At 33.9% G+C, this 20,534-nt stretch overlaps 2 protein-coding genes across 2 annotated transcripts in view; both read left to right on the top strand.

Moving 5' to 3' along the window:
• Positions 1-1,437: 1,437 nt before the first annotated feature.
• LOC114723242 (bidirectional sugar transporter SWEET12-like) lies at positions 1,438-17,012 on the top strand. The gene is made up of 5 exons (XM_028909411.1): positions 1,438-1,595; positions 15,296-15,506; positions 15,611-15,775; positions 15,878-15,997; positions 16,264-17,012. The coding sequence occupies exons 1-5, from the start codon at positions 1,438-1,440 to the stop codon at positions 16,639-16,641; spliced, it is 1,032 nt and encodes a 343-aa protein (XP_028765244.1). The 3' UTR covers positions 16,642-17,012.
• LOC114723219 (bidirectional sugar transporter SWEET14-like) overlaps positions 14,654-20,534 on the top strand; it is a 28,723-nt gene continuing 22,842 nt past the window's right edge. The window contains exon 1 of the mRNA XM_028909388.1: positions 14,654-14,674. The gene's annotated coding sequence lies outside the window, so the exon portion shown is untranslated. The remainder of the gene's footprint in view (positions 14,675-20,534) is intronic.

Here is a 20,534-nt window from a genome sequence, read left to right on the forward strand (position 1 = left end):
GTAATTTGAATTGTATTGGACTAATCTTGCGTATAATTATAAAATTATCTCCCAACGCATAGTTGACCCTTGATCGAATTTTCGAACTTTTTTTTTTTTGTGGCAACAAGTTAAGAACATTTTTTAGGTATATATTGCCGATTATAGATAATAAATTCATGACAATGTAACACAAAACAATGAAATCTATGACTGGTTTATTACTAAAAATCCATCCAGGACTTAATCCTGGATTTCATATTTGCTCAAAAGTCCAAACCGGTAAAACCTCAATCTAACTTTCAAATTGCTAAACTCAATAATCAATTTATCTCAAAATCAATCCAAACGCTATTAGCAATCATACTCTAATATTGTAAATAAGTTTGAGTTTATTAACGGAGGTTCATTATTTTCTATTCAAATTCTTGTTTTGCTCAGACAGTTGAATCTTAATTTTTAAAAAATACATGCTTCATTTTTATTTTTTCTTTTGGGCTAAGAATAAGCTGATAAGTTTGTGTAAATTAAAAGGGATTGGGCCAACAATAAGAGGGTACCTGTGATCCCAAATAATAAGCCTTTGGATTATTCCCTGTACAGTCTTTATCCACAAGAGTCTTCAAATTTTCCGAACAATTATCCAACAGCGAAGAGTGAGATATGCCCGTCTTTGAAAGAGCGTGGGCTGCCCTGTTGCAGTCTCTTGATATATACTACTTTCAGTACTTAGTATAAAGTATAACACTAATTTAAATTAGTTATTTATAATTAATAATAATTATTTTTTCTAAAATATCTTGGTAATCAAACTATCATTTGATAAAACCTTTAATTATTTAACTACTATAAGAATACTTTGAAAACAATGAACAAATATAAGAGGCAAAATGAATGAGAATCTTATATTAAAACCAAATTAATATCAAACTATTCTTATATTAAAGGTTGAAGGCAGTACTTTAATGGGAAAACTAATTTAGAGGTCTTTATAGTTTTTCCTCAGTTTTGAATCAGGTCCTAGAATATTCAATGTCCAAACTAAGTAGAAGCAAATCTAAGCTGAGAGGATGGGCAGAAAATAGAGGAACCAATGAAAAATAAACTCAATCTGAAAATGAAGTAAAGATAAATTGTATAATTAGTATGAATTCAATTTAAAAAACAGTTTAAAGGAATGCAGATTTGCAAATCCAATTCTCAAATTTATTGTGGTCTTGTTGCTCAAACTTTGATGAAGATGACAAGTTAGCGAGCAAAACACTAGAGAAATGAATCAAAAGCCTAAAAGCTCAATTTAAGAGAGAGGATTAGAAGTGTGAATATTTGGAGATGGAATAAACAATTGTGAAAAGTGTAGCAAGAAAACGAATATTTAGCACGTGCAATGTAGTAAAGAGAGTGAGTAACGAGGATGAGGAGATCAGGAATAGAGCTTTTTGATTTTGTTCATTCGATATGGTGGTTTACCGGAGTGAGTCTAGTGAACCGCTTAAGGGAGAAATAGTAAAAGGAGAAGAAAGTGGAGGTGGGGAAACATATCAGATGAACCGTGGGATGCAGCTGGAATTCGAGGTTTTCGCGAGTTTCATGGACAAGCTCGTACTCAGACATCAGTAGGGGTGAGCAAAATTAAACCGAAACTGAAAACCGAACCGAACCGAACCTAATTCGGTTTTTTTCAGTTCGGTTAATTCGGTTTTCGGTTTTTATTTTAAACAATATCGGTTTTTCGGTTTTCGGTTCGGTTATGATAAAAAAAATCGGTTTTAACCGAAAAAACCAAATTATGAAATGAAGTTGGGCTATTACTGTCTATTGAGTCCAAGCCCAATATCTAGTAATTTTACCTTATAAAAAAAATGAAGCCCACCTTTGGAAAAAAGCCTGAAGCCCATAAAGAGAAAAAACCCGAGCGTGTTACACTTCACTTGCATTTCTCTTGTGTTGCCGCATCACATCCCGCCCCCAAGAGTAACTCAACAGCAATCACTCAATTGCTCTCAAACTCCAGCTTTAGCTTTTCACCTTTGGTGCTTCTAGTCTCCATCTTCAAATGACAGCTTCACACTCGATGTCTTCCACTCACCATCCTTACTCTCCAGTCTTCAATTGTCGACCCACACCCAATCTTTAGCCGTTGCCTTGTTCTCACCGTGCTCACTCTCAGCTGATCGACCCTTTCTCCCTTCTCACTCCGTTGCTTGGAGGCTTTCTGCTATTAGATTTATAACTTGTTTTTGATTCGTCTTATCCTATTCCTCTTCATATTTTCCAGTTATTGATCTTGTTGCTCTCTGTTCATTAATTTAGAACTTGTATTCTAATTTCTCTTAGCCTCTCTAAACCATTACCTGCCTTGCATTTCTGCTAGATAACCGAACAAACTATCTAACCGAACCGATTTATTTCGGTTAATTCGGTTCGGTTAGTTAGAAGTGTTCGGTTTCGGTTCGGTGTTAGAAATGTAAACTATTCGGTTATTCGTTAATTCGGTTATCAATGATAACCGAACCGAATAACCGAATACTCACCCCTAACTATCGGTGAAGGAGAACGGTGGGGAAGAGATTTAATGGGAAGTTGTAACGGTGCTTGTCTTATTCAACAACAAGGATTAATGCACTTGACAGGAGAAAGAGGGAGGATCTAACAAAGAAGGGGGGGAATCAGGACCTGATTCCAAACTGAAAAAACTGGACCTCCAAATTAATTTTTCTACTTTAATTCCACTTCCAATTGAAACATGAGACGGCAATTCTCAATATTCTCCTTTACGAGCAACTGATCAATTAAGTTATCTGCATCTGTTTTTTTTTCCCCCCGTGTGGGTACGGAAGAGGCTAACGCCGAACAAAATTAAGAGGCAGTGGGACTGTATCCCTTACATTCTCCTTCCACTAGAGCCCATAAGCTGTTTGGGCTAACATCAAAAAGCTGTGAGGTTGAAATCCCGGTCTTTGCTAGGCCATCTGCAACTCTGTTCCTTTTTCTTGAAATGTACTCCAACTTGACAATCCAACCAAAGCATAACAAATTCTGAATCTGAACACATAGGATGCTGCCATTTGTTCTTGATTTCCCTTGCTAAGCTGTTCTATTAGCACCTTTGTGTCTGATTCAAGAATTACCAGTTTAAATCCAATGTCCCAGGCTGGTTTTCAATTCTTTATAAATTGCCCATTCTTTCGCCTCTTGAGCACTACATGTACATGGTTCATGAGAGAATCCTGCTATCCAATGTCTTTATGGTCACGCAACGGGCCACCACACCCAGCTTTGTTAGAAACCAAATCCATAGCCCCATCCACATTAACTTTAATCTAGTCCCAGGAGGAGGAATCTAAGAATAGAGGGTTCAGCAGAATCAGTTACAATGAAAGCATTTTTATCACTACCACTATTGTTCAAAGTTAAAAAACTTCCAACAATTCCTCAAATAGGAAGAAGGATCACTCGGTTTGATGAAATCCACATTACATAAAGCGCTATTCCTCCAATTTCATAATTTCCAGACGGCTATGCCCAAAAGAAATTCCACTTTTCATTGCCTCTCCCCATACTGTGTTTGAGATTATGAGTATTGGATTTGGGCTTGGATTTGCCCTTAATGGGCTGGACTATTTAACTGGATATTAAAAGAATATACCGATCAAATATCCAAACAAGATTATGATATGTTTGATTTAGTCAAACATCCTGAATCAAATCCAATCGGTTACAATATAAATTTAATTAATTTATATTGTAGAGATTAAATATATATTAGAGACATATTTAGAATTGATTATGATTGATTCTGGATTTGAATTAAAAAAACATAATCTCATAAGTCAGATACATTTGAATATCCAAATTCAAATTCAAATGATGGGCTCAGTGGATATTTTGACTTCCCAAAATACTCCTGACCAAAGCTATAAATAGAGGCCTCCACCTATCAGTTCAACTCATTCCAATAGTTGAGCTTTCCTACTATCTCTCTCTCCCTCTCTTATTCTTTCTTGCAAAGAGGTGCTCTGCTGCGCATTCAAAGTTTAGACTTTTATAATCTAGCTTATAGCGTGAGCCTAGAAGATCTGATTATCCTGACCCGAGACCTGACCTGATACGTTTCTTGATCCATTTTTAATTTTATCTGACAAAGAGAAATCCATCTCTCAAGGGAAGGGAAAGAAGGATTGCACATACCTGTGATTGAGATGCGTTAACCACATTTTCTTTGCGTAGGAACAATCACACAGGATACGCAAAATGTCCTCGGTTCCTTCTTGACAATAAGCACAAATAGGCGAACAAGAAGACTACATACTCCTCCAAGCATTTATTTGTAAGGAGCCTGTCATTGTAAATTCATCACAGGAAAGTTCTAGTTCTCTCAGCTCCTTTCCATTTCCATATCACTCTGAAAACTGGATCATATTTATCAGCAGAAGGTGGTTCGATCAATTGATGCGCGCGCTCTTAATAGTGAATAAGCCATCATAAGAAGCTTTCCAGGTCATCACATCTTCCAGCATGGTCCATAGGCGGAATGATATTAATGAGGCGCTGAATGACACTCTGATCAACAATGTCCCGTAACTGTTGAAAATTCCAGGCTCCATGTAAAATCCAATCAGTTCCTAAACTCTCATCCTCCTCTTGAGTGAGGTTTCGTGAGCAAAGACCCTTGATCCTCTTTGCATCTAATTTCAGTACCACCTGCTTAAAACCAAAATTCCAAGCCCAGGATAGGCCTTCAAAGATTGCCCATTAATCTGTCCTACATATTGTTTGCAACGCAGCCGAGTAACGAGAAAGAGTAGCACTAATGGGCGAAGCCTAGCCCAACATAATAGAGTTATAAACCAAAACCATTTCTGACCCAGTCAACATTGAATGATATAATGACTTGAGTTAATGAATCCAGTTCACATACATCCTAATGGATCAAGACATGGTGACCCAAAAAAGAAAAACTTGCCAAATTTAGAAAAAATTACCGCATTAAAATATGCCACCTTGCGTCCTTCAAATTTCATGGATTAAAAGTTATATTAAGCATTATTTAATTTTTAAATTGAATGAAAACCTCTTGAACCTAATTTTTTCTAAAATAATTATTAAAATTCTCAATAATAACCTAAACAGTCTATAATAAAATAACAAGTTGTAAATAGAGAATGACAACTTATAAGATTTTTTTAAAACTAATTGTAATTCTTCCAAATAAAAATATATCTGAGTTCCCAGGCGATTAAATGATATAATTCTCGTACGAGGACGAAACACAATTAATGCTAATCATGGTAGATACGCAAGAATCTCCTAACTATATACAATGCCTAGGATTTTATAATATTAATCTATTTTAACATAATGATTTACGCAGTTTCCGGTCAAAAAAATGATTTACGCATTATTTTATACATTTGTACATCAATCAATCAGCACGAGAGAGTGTTTATATCTGAGAAATAACGTAAGGCGGCATGCCTCTAATAAATTATAATGTACTCTCATGTCTCCCCGTGACGGCTTGACCTGCCCCTTATTCCAACTAGAGCTGGTAATACGGGCCCAGCCCGCCAACCCGCCAAAAATGGCGGGCTCGGGTTAGCAAAATGCCAATCCACCACTCTAGCCCCACACTACTTTCAGCCTGCTCCCGCCGCGGGCTAGCCCGCTTTTTTTTTATTTTTAAAATTTTTAATTTTATATAATTTCTAATATATTATACAACATAATTGGAGGATTTTAACTCCCAAATTTCATATTTACATCTTCTCATCCATATAATTGCATATGTAATACATACATAAAAGATCTACTTAATTAATTTAGATAAAAAATAGTCAAATTAATTATTTAGAAAAAAATATGTTTAGTTTTTCTAAAATATATTCTCAAATTATAAATTAATCCTCACATTATTTTATTATAACTCATTACTCAAGTTTAAAACTCCAAGTCCAATTTTAACATTACAAACTAAGCTCAAACTTATACAAAATAATAATATTTTTTTTAAAAAAAAGTTAGGCGGGCCGGCGGGCCAGCCCGCCAGCCCGCCTTGGCGGTGCCAGCCCGCACCGCTGTGAGCTGGCCCGTATCCGCACCGCCAGCCCCCATTCCCAGCTCTAATTCCAACCATACCATTGTACTCTCGAGCCAAACAGCTTCAAAAGGAACACCATTTTAGGTTCCATTACAGGTCAGTGATTCGATCTATAAAACTTATTAATTTACAGAAAAACTAATAAATTAGTTATTTGTGAAAATTGTGTTTTAAATTTTTTAAACGTGCCCATTTTAATTGTTTACATTTGAGATTACTCTGTTAATGGAATTCCTTTTAATAAATGTAAGATTAAACATATTTTTTACTCTTTTAATTTACACCAGGTTTGAATTTAATTCCTTAATTCTAAAAAGTATAGTTTTAGTCTTCTAATCTTAAATTATTTATAAAAAGTGATAATATTAAAATATTTTTTTGGCCGAAGACAATATTAAAATATTGAGTATTGATAAAACATTCTATTAAGTTCAAATTTCAAAATAATTATGATTGTTACAAAAAACAACCATTTAGGACTAACAATTTTAGGATAAAAAGATTAAAAATATAATTTTTAAAGTTAAGAAACTAAAATAAAATATTATATAAAGATAAATGATCAAATGTATACTTTAACCTAAATGTAATCAACAAAGAGAATACAAAGGAAAAATTATAAATTTTACAATAAAGGGAATCAAAAAATTTTATATTTAAGATTAAATAAATCTTTCTATGAATTCTTATATTTAAGAGCTGATGAAGTACTCTTATATATTATACTTCTAAATTATAATAGTCATTGACGGCTAAATTGCTATTTATAAGAAGCTCTGTTTTTTAACCTTTTGACTGTCAGTTTTTTTTTTTTTAACCTTTATTATGTTAACAATCAACGATGCGGTTCTCCAAAACTTTCACTTCTAATTCCAGTGAATGAATAATCATTGAGTCATCCTCTTTCCGTCATTTTTAAATATAAGAGCTAAATAACTAGTATACATATATTAAAATAAAGGGTTAATTAAAATATAAATTTGTCTAGAAAATTTTCACTCAAGAATAATGTTTCCCCCATATGTTTTTGGGTTCGAGATTGTTCCAGAAGTACTAAAATAGAGCAATGTGTTACCTCTTATCGTTAAAATATTAATTGTTAATATCAATATTTTAATGGTTAACTTTAATTTAAGGTTATAATAATACTTTTCCGGTCCTAAATATAAGATCCATTTTATAATATAATTTATATTATGAAATGGGTTTTTATTTTAAGATTGGAAGGGTACTATTTTGAAATCATTCCCTTCATCAAAAGTGAATAGAGTTATGTGACAAAGAAGTGATATTTTTAAAACCTTTTTTTTGTCCACACTGCCAAGAACGCGTTATAAAATTTTTAATAGGTGCGGTGCGTATAAAAAGGTGCCAACAGATAAGTATCTTTAGGTGTTGTTTTTGCGGTGTATGTTAACTGTTGACTTCACGGAAACGACTCACAATCAGAGGATAAGCTTCCGAAAGGCTAATTTTTATTATTAATAATGGTCTGATGAAAATTTAAAATTTTATCAACATGAATTTTCATTTTAAGGGAAGTCACATGGCAAGATTTGATTAAAGTAGCCTAATGATATAAGTGGCTTGACCTAAATTTTGTCCCCAAAAAATGACTTTAATATATAATTTCAAACTTTCCAATGTGTTGTGAAATTTATTATTTTTTTATAGAAAATAAAATTTATTATTTATTATTATATTTTATATTTATTAAAAATTATTTATTTAGATTTTTAAGTGGCTAAAAACATATTTTAAGCACATTTTTTATACCTCTGGTAAGAGGGTCGTCCCGCAGAGCATAGAGAGATGTACCCCAAATAAGGTTTTATGCAATAGAAGGCAATAGCGTAACATGGAACGAAAGGTGTTTGCAAGGAACAACTGGAAAGTAATTTAAAGCCATTTAGTGATGTTAACTGTTGATAATTATGCATGGGGAAAAAAGTCAAAACAAAGTGTCATGTGCTACTCCCGTTTCTTAGATGATTAACCAAATTATGTTGATAAAAAAATTGGTTAAAATTAGTTAGAAGGAATAAATTAAATATGCAAAAGTTACAATTTATTTTCTAAAAATAACCTTTCAAAAAAAGGCTCTCATAAATAGAAATGGAGGGAGTAGTATAAATACCCCTTTCATCCCTTATTATAAGAAACAATCATCAAAATCATGCAGATGAAAATGTTACTTAAATTTAGTTAAAAGTAATAAATGTATAAGATATATATATATGTTTCCAATTATACGTTTATTTGTAAGAAAGCATATGAAAAATAATGAGCGTGCACTGATTACAAGAGATAACAAGTACTCGTAACATATATCTAATGGGGTAAAAGTGAAAACACAAGTTTAAAATTTCAAATGAAAAGAATTTATTTATTATATTATTTAAAGATGGAGAGAGTAAAACGTAAAAGTGTATCGCTCAAGTGAACCCACTTGTCTCTTAATTTGCCCCTCACCAAACTTAACTCTTCCTTCAGTTTTCTCCCTTTTGGTTTCATTAAGTGGCGGCCGAGCTACGTCTCTGGAATAGAAGACTGTTCGGAATAGCGAAGAGGAGTGTGTGGGCGATTAAGCTGACGAGGTCCATATATGGCCATGCACATTATAGCTCGATAGGGCCTGTTTGGATGTATCTTCAAACCATGGTTTGGAGACTCAACCATGATTTGGGAAAAATACCATTCAAACAGCAGTAGAAAATATAAACCATGGTTTGGAATCAAACCATAGTTGGAAACCTCAAAACCATGGTTTTACCAAAAGCATCTGGGAGTTGCTTCTGACTTAAATTATTGGAACGTTTGGCGTGGGTCTCATGGCAGATGACCGAACAACCCCCAATAATTGATGCCTTCAGCCCTTCATTCCTCGGTCCTTCACTCTTCACTCTCGTTCTTCCTGCTGTGCTCTTTCCTCCATCACAAGGATAATTTAATATTATGTTTTATAAATACACACACATATTAATTAATTATTAATTATATTATCTTATATATTATTAATTATGTTAGTAAAAATTATTTTATTAACAATTTATTTCTTCAAATCAAAATATATTAAAAAATCTATTCCTTATATAATTATCATATTAACTTATACCTTTTTAGTAATTTGTACATGTAAAAAATACTTCTGGTAACAACTATCCAAACACTCTCACTTCTCAGAATCACTTTTCACAGAATCTATTCTTCATAAAATCTATTCTCCCCAAAATTTATTCTTTAAAAGCTATTCTCCAAATTATAGTTTGGTTTCATTCAAATACCTTTTAAAAGGAATAAAGATCTATGGTGGAGCTTGGAAGCGATGGCTAGCTTGCTGGCAAAACACCCCCCGGTGGGGGGTGATGGCGACCTAGCTATATTCTATCCCCGAGATATAGAGCCGGGAAAACAGGCCGAGCCCGTCGGGCCGGCCCTTTTAGGCCCTGAAATTATGAGGGCCGGGCTTGATATTTTTCTCTTAAATGAGAAATAAGCCCTGGAGGGCCGCGGGCCGGCCCTTTTAAGCCCTTTTATAATTTTTTTTATTTTTTTAAATTTTTTTATATAATATTAATGCTATTAGTTTTTTATATTGTTAATAATATTTCAAATATTTAGTTATTATAATCATTTTAAAATTAAATTTAGTTTTAGACAATAATTTATCTAATTAAATTTTTAAAAATGGGTTAATTTGAATTTGGACTTTAATAATAATTTGATTTATATTATATGCGTTGATATTTTTAACTATATATATTTGATAATAGAATTTTTATACTTATATAACTTGTGATTTTATAATTTGAATTAGAAATTCATGAGTTTCAACAACAATGTTTTTCACATTAAAGTAAAATAATAGTTAGATTGCAAAATTTAAAAATAAAATTCGTATAAAGAAGAAAACTAGATATTTTTGTTACGAAAGAAAAGCATACTTATGAAGAAAAGTAATTAATTATAGTGATGATGAAATTTCAAAAGATTAATGATAGTGTTTATTTATTGCACAATTGCATTATAGATAAACTTTTAGATGTTGTTATCTTGTTAATGAATGTTTTAAATGTTCTTAGATGTTGATGAATATTTATATATGATGATATTTTATATTTGTGACTTAATTTTATTCATATTTATGTCTTTTATTAATAATTTCATTAGTTTATTTTTATATTTTTATAAAAAAAAATGATAAATATAAAAAATAGTATTTTTTTAAACGGGCCAAAAGCCTGCGGGTCGGCCCTGGCCCTGTAGCTTAAGGGCCGGGCTTAGCAAATTAGGGTATTTTTAAAATTTCACAGCCCTGGAGGGCCGGTTCTTTTAAGCCCGCCAGCCCTGAAGGGCCGGCCTTGATTCTCAGCTCTACCGAGATATAGAAAAAGCCCGTAATTAATTCTTCTGAAAACCAGAAGAAAGGACGCAAAGTGAATTGCGGCTAACGAGGGTGACGGGGACGGAGCCTTCTCTTTTGTCTTTATTGTGCTCTTATTGCATATAGAAACAACAAACACGGCGTAAACCCAAGCGACATTTTACTGGAGGAATTATATATATGTTCCATATAGAAAGAGCAACACAAGAAAATTATGTTATTACTTATTAATATTAATTGGAATGTGCGTGTGTGTGTGTGAGAGAGAGAGAGAGAGTTGTAAGGCTTATAAAAAACCACTCGGTGGTTGACACATCATAAAGGACACTGGGCTCAGAAGATATAGGTTAAGTTGGGTAGAAGGGATTGACTTTTGATGAAATGGGAATGGTAATAAGATGAGAATGGTCGTGGTAACGGGATTTGGAATAGAGCTTTTATTTTATGTTTGTTAGGAGGTAATATGTGGAAGGAATACGTGTATTTATTTTATTTATAATAAGAAATAAAATTAAAAGACTATAATACCCCCTAGTGTTTTAGAGTTGAAGACTCAACCTTATGCACTCTTTTTCTAATAAAAAAGACACCGCATGCTCATATACATGTTTTGAAATAAATACATTAAATTTTGCCTCATTTTACAATAAAAAATAAAAAAATAAATTAATATTTTAAAAATCAGAAACGGCATTCTATCGTATCCCAACAAATTTATGTATAAAAAGGTAATAAAAATCAATACTTCCTTAAAATTTATCCCAACAAATTATTAATAATTCCTTAAATTATAAATTTTGATTCAAAAATTTATCACATACTGGGTCATTAAAATTATAATTTTCTTAAAATTTAGTAATACATTTTGAAATTGATAACATATATGCATGTAAGATTAAAAGATAAGAAGCAACAGGTCTTACTATAATTTTCTGTAATATTAGTTCACGTAAGTAAGATAATCCATATCTTACTTCAAATAGTCATAAAAATATTCCTGTCTAAAATAAATTATTTTAAATATGTAATAAATATTCTTGTCTGAAACAGAATATTTCAAGTCTATAACAAAATATCCCTGTCTGAAACAAAACATTTTAAATCTGTAACATTATTGTAATATGGGTATTCTTGTCTTTTAAGCTTTTTAATTCCTGGACTCAAAGGCGTTACCAGGGGGAGAGGGTGGGATTATATAATCCCACCAATGTGGCATTATTCAGTACCTGGTAATCTTCAATCTCTCGTACCAAACATGAAAAAATCATCCAATCCCTCTTCCAATCCCATTCCCTCCCCCTCAATCTGTCTTACCAAACGTGGCCTTAGTGTATGTACTAGGAATGGCACAAGTTAACATGAGTTACCCCTGGGAAGGTGTCGTCCGGCCCATAGAGAAGTAGGGGTGAGCAACAAACCCATTACCCCCGCCAGCCCATCCATGACCCATGAAATTTTTGCCCATTTAAGCCCGCCCAATTAGCCCAAATAAGAAATTATAAACAGGCGGGCTTAAATGGACAGAGTAGCCCATTAAACGGTTGGGCTATGGGCAAGGTATTAGGCTGCCCATACCCGCCCGTTTAAGTTTTAATTTTTTAAAATATTTTTATTCTTTATTTAATTGATGATATTGTTTCCCATTCATTTTTTATCAAACCTTATGCTTGTCTAAGCTTTTATTTTATCCTTTAGGTGAAAGTTGGAACTTTCAAAGTTTATGAGACTTTATGATTAGTGACTACTTTTATGATTTTATCAGACTTTGATTGTTTGCGAATCTAAGTGAGATTGGGTGATTGAATATGATTGATGTTATTTCATATTTGATTTGCTATTTGGCATGCAAAATTTATTGACAGCTTCATAAGGTTACATATACAAAATAACTATACTGAAAAAAAAATTTAAAAAAAATAAATGGGTTACCCCCGTAACCCGGTTAGCCCAAACGGGCTACCCCGTAACCCATTTAATACGGGCTAAATAGGCTACTACCGGGTTATGGGTTAGCCCATGCCCATTTATGAATAAATCGGCGGGCTATGGGCTAACCTTCGGGTTAGCCCACCCCGCCCATTGCTCAGCCCTATAGAGAAGTGTAAGATATGATTGAAATAAAGCATACGAGTTACGCATAGGGCCCTCAATAAAAGATGATGCCTGACACGTGGCATACAGGCCGCGATTGATGATGAATCAATTCAAAGGAAATCCAAATTGATATGAACACAGCACCATTATGAGGCAATCACTGGCTCTCTGTGCTCAGTTTATAGCCAATATAAGAAGAAGACATGGCTTTGGATTATATAGTTGACATATAGTGATAATAGGGTTAGAGAGAGGGATCTTTATTTAGTGTTAATGGAGAAGAGGCAACAAGTGGTTCATTACATCACAGAGCCTTTATCTCTCTATCTGATATGTATTATGAAGGAGTTTTGGTTGAAGTGTACCAAGGGAACCTCCACGCAATATAACCGTGTAATGTGCCAGTGGAATGCATGGCATGGTGACTTATATGTGCCTTTATATATCTTTATTGGATACAATCATCGACGGCTACTTTAATTTTCAAGGGCCAACCTTGGCTCACTCATTTGCATAAAGCCTTCGAATGCTTATCCTCTGATTGTGAGTCATCTGTTTCTGCCATTATCTTCTTCCTCTTTCCCTCCTCCCCTTTTTCTCTTTTCACGATTGGCTTTTTTTTTTTAATTCAAAACATATGATTAGATGGAGTTCAAATCAACTTACGATTTTGATATAACTACCCAGCTCAAGTGCCTATTAATTAATTAGTGTGTGTGCGCGCGTCTGCGCGCGAAGTGTAAGGCCTATAAAAACCCCCTCGGTGGTTGACACATCATAAAGGACACTGGTGGCCCCAGAGAATTTAGTGTTAACAGTGGAGAGATGAAAATAAGAAAATGAAATCTAGAAAGCAGTGAATAAAAAAATCTCCAAAAAGTTGGGGCTAATTGGAAGAAGAATTTTAGAGGGAGGGCAAAGCAAACTAAAGGAAATGAAGGAGGTGGGGGCATGAGTTTTGTGTACCCCATAGCCTCCGAAAGCAACTTCTAGGAATTCAATCATCACTTAGAAGCTCTTACCTTTGTGGAGATGGGAGCTTTCATAAAAGCTTAAATATACACTTGTACTGTTTATACCAGGGGAGACTTTTCCAAGACGTAATAAAGTAAACAACAAAAAGTTCTTCCTTTTGTTAAAAAGTTTTCCAAGACTTTTCCAAGATGCAATTCCACATACATACACACACCCATGTCTATCCCATTGCCATGCCCCCCCCCCCCAAAGCTCCACTATATATATCCCTCATTTCTGTCATGTTTTATTCAGTCCCATAGGCAGCTAGAGAGAAACACAGAGTTCTCCCCAGATTCACCTGAGAAAAGCCTTCCTTCCTGAGAAAAGCCTTCCTTCTCTTCCTTCATTTCTCTAGGGAATTCTGATTGATTCCTAGCGCAGAGTTCTCCACAAGTTGTACATCCATACAAACAAGAGGGAGAAAGAGGCACAAGAGGTCATAGCCTTGAGCCTTCGCTGCAAGAGAGAGAGAGAGGGGGGAGAGAGAGAGAACTCAGTATCACTTCTTTTCCACACAAAGAGGGAGAGACATCATCTCCAAACACAATCTAACAGGCGCTTCACCAGCACCAGTTGGCTTTCATTTTCGGCCTCCTAGGTATATACATCTATTGACTATTGCACGTTTTTCCCTTATAACTTTACGTATTATATTCATCGTCGCTTCAGTTTATTAGTTTCACGTCCTCTTATATTCCTCGTCATCCATCTTCTTCTCTCTTCTTGTTATTCTTCTTCTCATACAGCATATAGTTAATTGCATGGCTTTTGTTATCTCAAATATAGCTTTTAAAGGGAAATAGATGTGATGGGCTTGAAGCATGCTGATTTTTGCTACGTACATATTGCTGGGAAATTTTATTGCTCAAAGACTTGTCATCCTGATATGTCTACAATGAAGCTGATCGATTTCTCTTGTCTTTATCGTGCTATTATTGTAGGCAACATCATCTCTTTCATGTTGGTTTCATGCAGGCAACATCACCACTTTTCAAAGTCGAAATCCTTAGTACTTTCTTTAGTTTAAAAGGGTAATTTAAATCATCCAACATGAAACCAAAATGAAGTTTCGGGACTTACATGGGAGCAAGGAACACCATGTAAGATTATGAGGGAAAAACGTGTAATAGTTAATGCATGTATATACCTAGGAGGCCGAAGATGAAAGCCAATTGGTGCTGGTGAAGGGCCATGTTAGATTGTGTTTGGAGATGATGTCTCCCGCTTTGTGTGGAAAAGAAGTGATACTGAGTTATCTCTCTCTCTCTCTCTCTCTCTCTCTCTCGCAGCGAAGGCTCAAGGCTATGACCTCTTGTGCCTCTTTCTCCCTCTTGTTTGTATGGATGTACAACTTGTGGAGAACTCTGCGGTAGGAATCAATCAGAATTCCCTAGAGAAATGAAGGAAGAGAAGGAAGGCTTTTCTCAGGTGAATCTGGGGAGAACTCTGTGTTTCTCTCTAGCTGCCTATGGGACTGAATAAAACATGACAGAAATGAGGGATATATATAGTGGACCTTTGGGGGGGGGGGCATGGAAATGGGATAGACATCGGTGTGTGTATGTGTGTGGTATTGCATGGACAATATTGAGACTAATGAATAAGTGATGATTGAATTCCTGGAAGTTGCTTCCGGAGGCTATGGGGTACACAAAACTCATGCCCCCATAATCGAAAATATATTAAATTGCCAACTCATCGCATTATTGAGGATGTCGCAGGCCGACATTCTACAGGGTGTATAAGAAGAAGACGACGGAAGGGTTTCAATCGTTGCCATGTATAGCAGCGCTCTTCAGTGCAATGCTATGGCTGTTCTATGCGTATGTGAAGCCGGGAGAGACTCTCCTTATCACCATCAATGCGTTCGATTGCGTGATCGAGACCATTAACCTTGCCATTTACATCACTTACTGTCCCAAGAAAGCTAGGGTCCGTCTCTCTCTCTCTCTCTCTCCCGCTCTCTCTCTCTCTTCATGTCTCTTTCTCAGTTCCCTCATCATGAGGTTCTGATTAATATATGATTGATCTCGCAGATGTCCACGTTAAGACTGATTCTTTTGATGAACTTTGCGGGATTTTGTGTTATTGTCCTCTTAACTCATTTGCTCGCCAAAGGACCTGCGGCTCGCGTCAAGCTTCTTGGATGGATCTGTGTGGTCTTCGCCACCAGTGTTTTTGCGGCCCCTCTAAGCATTATCGTGAGTATTATTTAATTATCCTGCTTTGAAATATGGTTTGTTACCTTATATATTATTTTTTTGAGATATTTATGAATTTTGAATTGTTCATTTCATTTTCAGAGGGTGGTCATCCGGACAAAGAGCGTAGAGTTCTTGCCCTTCCCTCTTTCGCTTCTCCTAACAATCAGCGCTGTTATGTGGCTCATGTATGGACTTGCCCTCAAGGACATCTATGTCACTGTCAGTTTCTAGAACTCTTGCATTTATTTTCTCTTTTGTTGAAGGATTTGGTTTGTATTCTTTAATTATTAGGATATTTCCCCCAAATTTTGTGGGTATAATAATAATGATGATGATGATAATACAAAAAAGTCGAGAAAATTCGAAAAAAATTTGGATGGTCAAATTAATCACATACCCTGCCTCCTGATTCATTTTGATTGTGTCTTGTCGTTTTCACAAAATATATAAAATAATAATCAGAATTTGGTTTTATGCGTGGACAGCTTCCCAACGTTGTAGGGCTATCGTTTGGGATCGTACAGATGGTTCTGTATGCAATGTACAGAAAGAACAAGCCTGTGAAAGACGATAAGCTCCCCGAACAGAAGGGCGAAGTAATGAATGAAAACAAAGAGGAAGCAACTAATGAGAACAAGAAGGTCGGTGAGGAAGAGAAACACGAAATGGTAACCATCGAGATCGGAGAACAGAAGAAAGACGAAGAAGAAAAGCTGCAAGAAAAGGAACAAATAGAACAAGAGCAACCTCAAAACAAGCAAGACCAAACAAAGGTTAACGACGTCGACGACAAAGCCAGACCAGCGGTGGAACCCTCCTTTATTGAAATACCACCACAGCAGATGGTGGCTTGCGAAGTTTGAGGAGAGAACAGGACACATATACGCGCTCGCGTGTGTTTTCAGGAATCCTTTCCTCTCTCTCTCACTCTGAGATTGTCTCTCTGCGACCGCCGCACCGCATGGGCTCTTGAATTTTCGTGTAAAATTGTTAAAGCCTCATGATTAGTGGGGAGGCCACAGATGATATAGTTAATTAATATGGTTCCATTTTTATCTTCACCTGTTACTTTTCATCTTGTAGGATTTAATTTTCTATGACACTACGTAATAGTCGCTTATATATGTAAAAGCATGTTATATTGTTGATAGCAGCCTACATCGCAGGCGCCGAGTCTGCATGGCAGAGATATGATTCTGATTTATGTTGAATACAATTCCACCTTTTCCTTCTTTATGTTGTTTTGATAAAGGGATTTTTGGTGTTTTTTGATCAGATCCCTTGATTGTAGGAGTGGTTGGTTGAGGTTTGTTCGTATCTCTAATTTCTTTCCGCCAGTGGTGACTCTACTTTCAAAAGTACCACTAATTATTATTTATCTGTTTTTCAACCCTAATGATCTTAAGATTTCGTCACCTAATTATAGTGCACTTCTCTTGCCCATTCAATGCATACTGATAAACGCACTGGAATTAATTTTTTACTCTTTTTTTAGTGCAGATTGAGCTCTGTGAATCACATTAGACCCGCCGGCTAGCTGATTTGATCAAAACATATGTATTGCAAAAATTCTTCCAACAATATAATATTTTCTTTTACATAAAATTTAAATTCAAGGCCTTGTTTCAGAGAAAAATTAAATGCTCAACTGCTCGAACTAATTAATGCTGGTGCTTCAGCTCTTCTTTACGCTTTGTTTTTTTTTGGGTCAAATTCTATTATTTAACCTCTCCTTCTATTCACGACTAAGGAGTGGTTAAGAGTTTGATTTTTAATCTGTCTCGAGCAAACCTCATTGAAAAGGGTGGTCATTTACTTTCATCGCAAGATGTACTTTTAAAAATGTAAATCCTTGACAAAATCTACTCTTATTGTTTCACCAAAATTAAAACAACGCAAGATTTACTGGTTATTACTTATTAGTCATTGTCCTCCTACTTGTTAAATTAACTAAGTTTATCCTTTTAATTTTTTATTTCCTTAATTTCTGCCTACCAAGCTCCTTTAGAGGTGTTGATTGTATAACTAAGATTGATCGAAGCCCACTCACTAAGTATTATTAATGGATCCTTTTTTTTTTTTTTTGCTTACTTAAGTATATATCATTCTTTAAATAATAGACATCCCTAAAATAATCAAGCTTTATAACCTGCTGAGTGTTGAGCTTACGTCCCCAAACAGTAATTATTGAAATTAATTATTCATGAATTGACTTATCACGATATCATTTCCACTTATTTCAGAAAGATATGCGAATTATAAACTCCAATGACATGCAAACTTGCAATTGAAGTCCTTCCACTTGATGAAGTATTTTCGTCAACTCATCAAAAGAAAAAATCAAAACTTTTTTTAAAAAAAATTGTTTACATGTATATCCTTCTGTTATAACAAATATTATTCAAGACATAGCCGTATATTAAATGTGAGCATCACTTAAAATAGGATTTGAACTTTGATACATTACATGGTGATAAAATAGTTCTTTCCACTATATATAATTTTTATTAGTAATGAAAATCGTGTCCTCCTACGTTTGGAGACATTAAAATCGCAAGTCGGCTCCACATGAATATGCCTTTTGACATGATTTAGTATCAAAAACAGAGGGACAAAGGACTCTTAGTCTTATCGCTTTGTATTGCCCCTTTGCACAAAACAGAAAAGCGAGCAACATCGTCATATTTAAAGAAAAATAATAAATAAATTATTGAAAATTATTCCATGCATGAGCACTCATATATAAAATATCATATCCTTTCCTTCCAAAAAAAGCCACACACACTTGAAATAATTGAAGGGACGCTCTTTTTCTTTACTTTTTACGTCATGGACACGGTGTTTTAAGAATTAGATAGAGACTATTATGATTTGTTTATTGCGCAATATATGAGAGAACATCAGGGAAAAAAAAAAATCATCATTATGTGAACCTTTTTCCTCTGAAAGCTTTTCTGGGTCTATCCGGAGCCCCCATCACCGCGTGTCCTTTCGGCGTTGCAAAAGATCATACGCATCCACATATTTTTCTATGTGTAGGGAATAAGATATTTATTCAAGTGAATTTCATATTCCATACTTTTACATTAAAAAAGGAGGATGATAAAATTTTAAATTTTTTTTATATGTGAAATCAAATTGTAAAACTGTTCACTATTGCAAAGTAATAAAATAATGAATCTAAAACTATTTAATTAAATAACCATCCGTATATATAATTTACCATGTTCTTGTCATATTATAATAAGATTATGGACATGCACTTTAAATAAAATTTGAGACAAGTCACACTATTTATAGTTTATGAATATTACGGATTACTATTAACTTTATGTTATAAATGGATGTACATGGATGTATAAATATTATATATATATATATATATATATATATTAGTATCGGTTAATCTAACTAGAAAAGTTGGTATTTGTAACTTTCTCAGAATATACAATTGGTAATCTGGATAAGGCACCTATATGTTGGCAAGATGCACTTTCTTCATAATGGAATGATGAATATATAAATGCTTAATATTTGATGCGAGTACAGCGTGGATTTTTTAATTTATTTGCATAAAAGTGAATCCACACAACATATTTGGAAAGAGATTAAAAAAAAACCCAACAAACAGAGAGAAGTCTAAAAATGAAATGACTAAGAATTGACAATTGACACGGTAAGGAAGTATAGAATATATTGAATATCTCAAAAAGATTGATTTTTATGAACTGCTCATTCAATTAATTTAATAATCTCAAATCAAATAAGTGGTATTTTGCTTAGACCAATAAATAGAGATGAAGTTATAGTTAAAGCTGCTAGTAGAAAACTGAAATAACTAGTTATAGTGGGCAAGAAGAGGCTAAATGAAATATGTTCTTTTTATACATATGTTTAGAAAGCACTTCCCTAAGTTTCTATTAGAAAGATAAGAAGATAAACAAAAATACCACTTGAAAAATCTAATTAAAAGTTTTTGATTCATCAATCAATCATTAGAGATGAACAAAAATATATAACATAGGTAAAAAATTCATTCATCATCTATCACATCTACACGTCAATAGATTCATCGAACAACTCTTGAGTTGAGTAAACTAATATAATAAAAAATTGTATAAAATTATATTTATATTAATATTATAAGAATAAGAACTTTGTTGTGTAATTTCCTTCAATTCAAAAAGGGAAACTCTCTTTTTCTTTGAATTAATATAGAATCAAATCAGAAAAATATCTATTTTGATCCTTTTTTTATTTTTTTATTTATTAATTTGGATTGCATCTAATCCATTTATGTTAGACCAAAAGAACAGTGATCATCTGATGCTTGTTACTTGACTTTTTTATAATGATTTTAATTCATTGGATTTTGTAGTAGGTTTTATTTTTATAATATCTCTAACGAGAGAAAAAAAGGATCAAATCGCTCGAAACTAGGGTTCTACATCTTTTTCTTTTCTCTTTCTTTATTTTAATATAAAATAAAGCTCTACCCTTGTAATTGTAATTAAGTAATTAAGGCAAGAAGGAGCCTTTTGAGTGTAATACAAGAACAACAATGCGCGTGCCACAAATATTGATCTTCCTAAAAAAATGGAATTATTTGTTTTTTTTCAATTAACTACTATCTATTACTGCTATTATTATTACTTTTTATTGGACAACTAACCCATTTTTTTAATGAAAAAAAAAAAGAGAAGGGGTTCTAACCAAAAACATCTTCTACAACCAAAAAAAGTATATTTCTACATTT

Source organism: Neltuma alba, unplaced genomic scaffold, assembly GCF_004799145.2.
Source record: "Neltuma alba isolate B1F8T4 unplaced genomic scaffold, ASM479914v2 tig00012126_pilon, whole genome shotgun sequence".
NCBI lineage: Eukaryota > Viridiplantae > Streptophyta > Magnoliopsida > Fabales > Fabaceae > Neltuma > Neltuma alba.